Source organism: Plectropomus leopardus, unplaced genomic scaffold (assembly GCF_008729295.1).
Source record: "Plectropomus leopardus isolate mb unplaced genomic scaffold, YSFRI_Pleo_2.0 unplaced_scaffold27417, whole genome shotgun sequence".
NCBI lineage: Eukaryota > Metazoa > Chordata > Actinopteri > Perciformes > Serranidae > Plectropomus > Plectropomus leopardus.
Genome location: NW_024629843.1, coordinates 1,374 through 3,775, shown reverse-complemented (window position 1 = coordinate 3,775; position 2,402 = coordinate 1,374). Strand labels below are relative to the sequence as shown.

Here is a 2,402-nt window from a genome sequence, read left to right as displayed (position 1 = left end):
TGACTCCTCTTAAAACCCAACTGAAAGTGTGTGTTCCTCTTGCTTTATGAGCCTGAAACGCTAGCAAATTAAATACTTTTAATTTCATGATGCAATTTCCCCTTTTTCATTCTGTATCACACAGCTCTCAGATTGAAAAGAACTCATAAACACTGCTGTGTTTCTTTTCTTTTTTGTCTCATTCACACACACACACACACACACACACACACACACACACACACACACACACACACACACACACACACACACACACACACACACACACACAAACATGTGCAGGGCAGTGTGATTCCAGAATGGGAGGGTGATGGAAATAAATTAGGAAGTCTGCGGAGACGACGAAAGGCTGTTCAGCTGCCAGGAAGCTCCTCCGAGGAGGGACCTGATTTCGGAGTGGGTCTGTAGTCTGTGTGTGTTGCAGTCTTGCTCGTGAGAAACAACCATCATATAAATTACAGAAGTTATCTGATTATCCCTCAAAGTTGAATGAACAGATCGTATTTACGCATGAGCCAGTTACGCACATTGGTCCAAAGTGCCACGAAAAATACAAGGGGGCAGAGGGCCTTTCTAAGGTCTCTAATGAAGCGCGCGCAAGCTTTGAAATGCTATCCTGCCTTTCTTTTTGTCTCTACGTTGTCGTTTTCGAGAACATCTTTTACTTTTACGCACGGTTTACGCACAAACACTCTCACCACATTTCCCGGTTTTTACGCGCCACCATTCACTACTTTAACGCAAACATACAAATACTCTTTGTGTTGTGTGTGTTTGTTGTTGTTCGAGGCTCCGAGGCCCCGCATCCATTCAGCATCCAGCCGGCTGCTGTCTCACAAAGCCGCTTTTACAATCGGGGGAAAGGGCAGGCATTCAGAGATCAAACCCATCTGCTAATTTATAGTGTTTATAGTATTAGCGGATTGTGGTGACAGTACAATAGCACAATGGGCTTTCAGAGGGCCAGATAGCACTGACAGACAAACACAAGACTATCAGGACTGAGAGGCTGAGCTGAGCGGAGCCAAACACTGGATATGAGCGATAACTGAGCACCGGGAATGGAAGAAGACTTTGTTTGGAGGTTTTCTTCACTTTCAAACAATTTGAGAAATTGGGAACTCTGGCCACCCCTGTTATCCCCCACCCCTCCTTAAATACAATACCACCTAATGAATATTCACCAAGTCTTAAATTATGGTTTTATGGAGGTCGCAGAGCCATAAAAGATTAGCAAAGAGAGAGAGGGAGGTTGTAAAAAAAGTGACAGAGAGAAAAAGAGAGAAAGGCATAGTTCAGCTACCGCCAGTGGCCGCTGCGCAACCGGGCCAACTGTTTAAAGAGCGTTTAACGTAATTATTGCCCCCCCCCTCCAACTCACCTGTGAAGGCCGACAAATCATTTCATCAACTCTCATTACTCTCTCACCCTCACCACCTCCTCCCACTCCTCACCTGAGCTCCTCATCCAGGGGTAAATCCGCAGCTCCTTCTCGTTGAACTGCTGCTGCTCCGGGCAACTCTGCCTCCTGCAGGCCGGCTCAGGGAGCCTAGTCACCGAGCACAACTGACCGGGGTACCGCTCCGCGGCGCACCCCTGCAGAGAGGAGCTCAGTGAGCCGGCTCCCTGCGCGCTATAACCCCCCCCTGTGCGCACTTGGGCGGGGTTGAAAGGTTGCGCGCACGGCTGGATACTCCCGCTGCTCCGGTTCAGTCCCGAAAGAGACAAACAGACCGCTGAGGAAGAAGAGGAGGGGGCAAGAGAGGAGGAGGAAGGAGATGAAGAAAAGGGGGAGGGAGGGAGCTCCCCGACGCCTCTCTTATTGAAGACATGAAGGTGATATCCGCTGGACACGAGCGCGCATGAAGAAGACACGGCAGGAGCAGCAGAGGAAGACGGGAAGGAATACGTTGGAGAGTCTCGAAGGAGCAGAGCGGAGCGGCTCGCGGCAGCTTGTTGATATTTGGAAAACAGCGCGTTGGTGAAGTCGAGCGTACTCATAATTTGGCGCCGGTGATTTGTAGGCCCGGGGCGCTTTAATGCCGACTTTTTACGAGGCACCGTGAATTATCGGCGGGGCATTACTGTCTAGATTTACACAAAAAAATCACCCCACCCCGCTCTTCTCCTCCCCTCCCTCTGCCTCGCGGACCACGTGACCTCGGGTCCATGTGATGTCAAGATGCCCAATGGCCGTCCGGGGTTTCCTTTTGGATGCGATATTATCGTGGTAGATATTAGCTGCAAACACACAAAAGAGAGTAACACACACACACACACACACACACACACACACACACACACACACACACACACACACACACACACACACACACACACACACACAACAATCTATGCTAAACAATCAATACTCAGCAGCTCGGAACGTGTCCTCTAATCAC

General features: G+C 49.6%; 1 protein-coding gene across 1 annotated transcript; it reads right to left on the bottom strand.

Moving 5' to 3' along the window:
• Positions 1-1,428: 1,428 nt before the first annotated feature.
• On the bottom strand, positions 1,429-2,080 carry LOC121937766 (homeobox protein Hox-B7a-like; the record flags this gene model as incomplete). The annotated part of the gene is made up of 1 exon (XM_042481088.1): positions 1,429-2,080. A coding segment is annotated over exon 1 (573 nt), but the record flags the coding sequence as incomplete, so codon positions are not given.
• Positions 2,081-2,402: the final 322 nt, after the last annotated feature.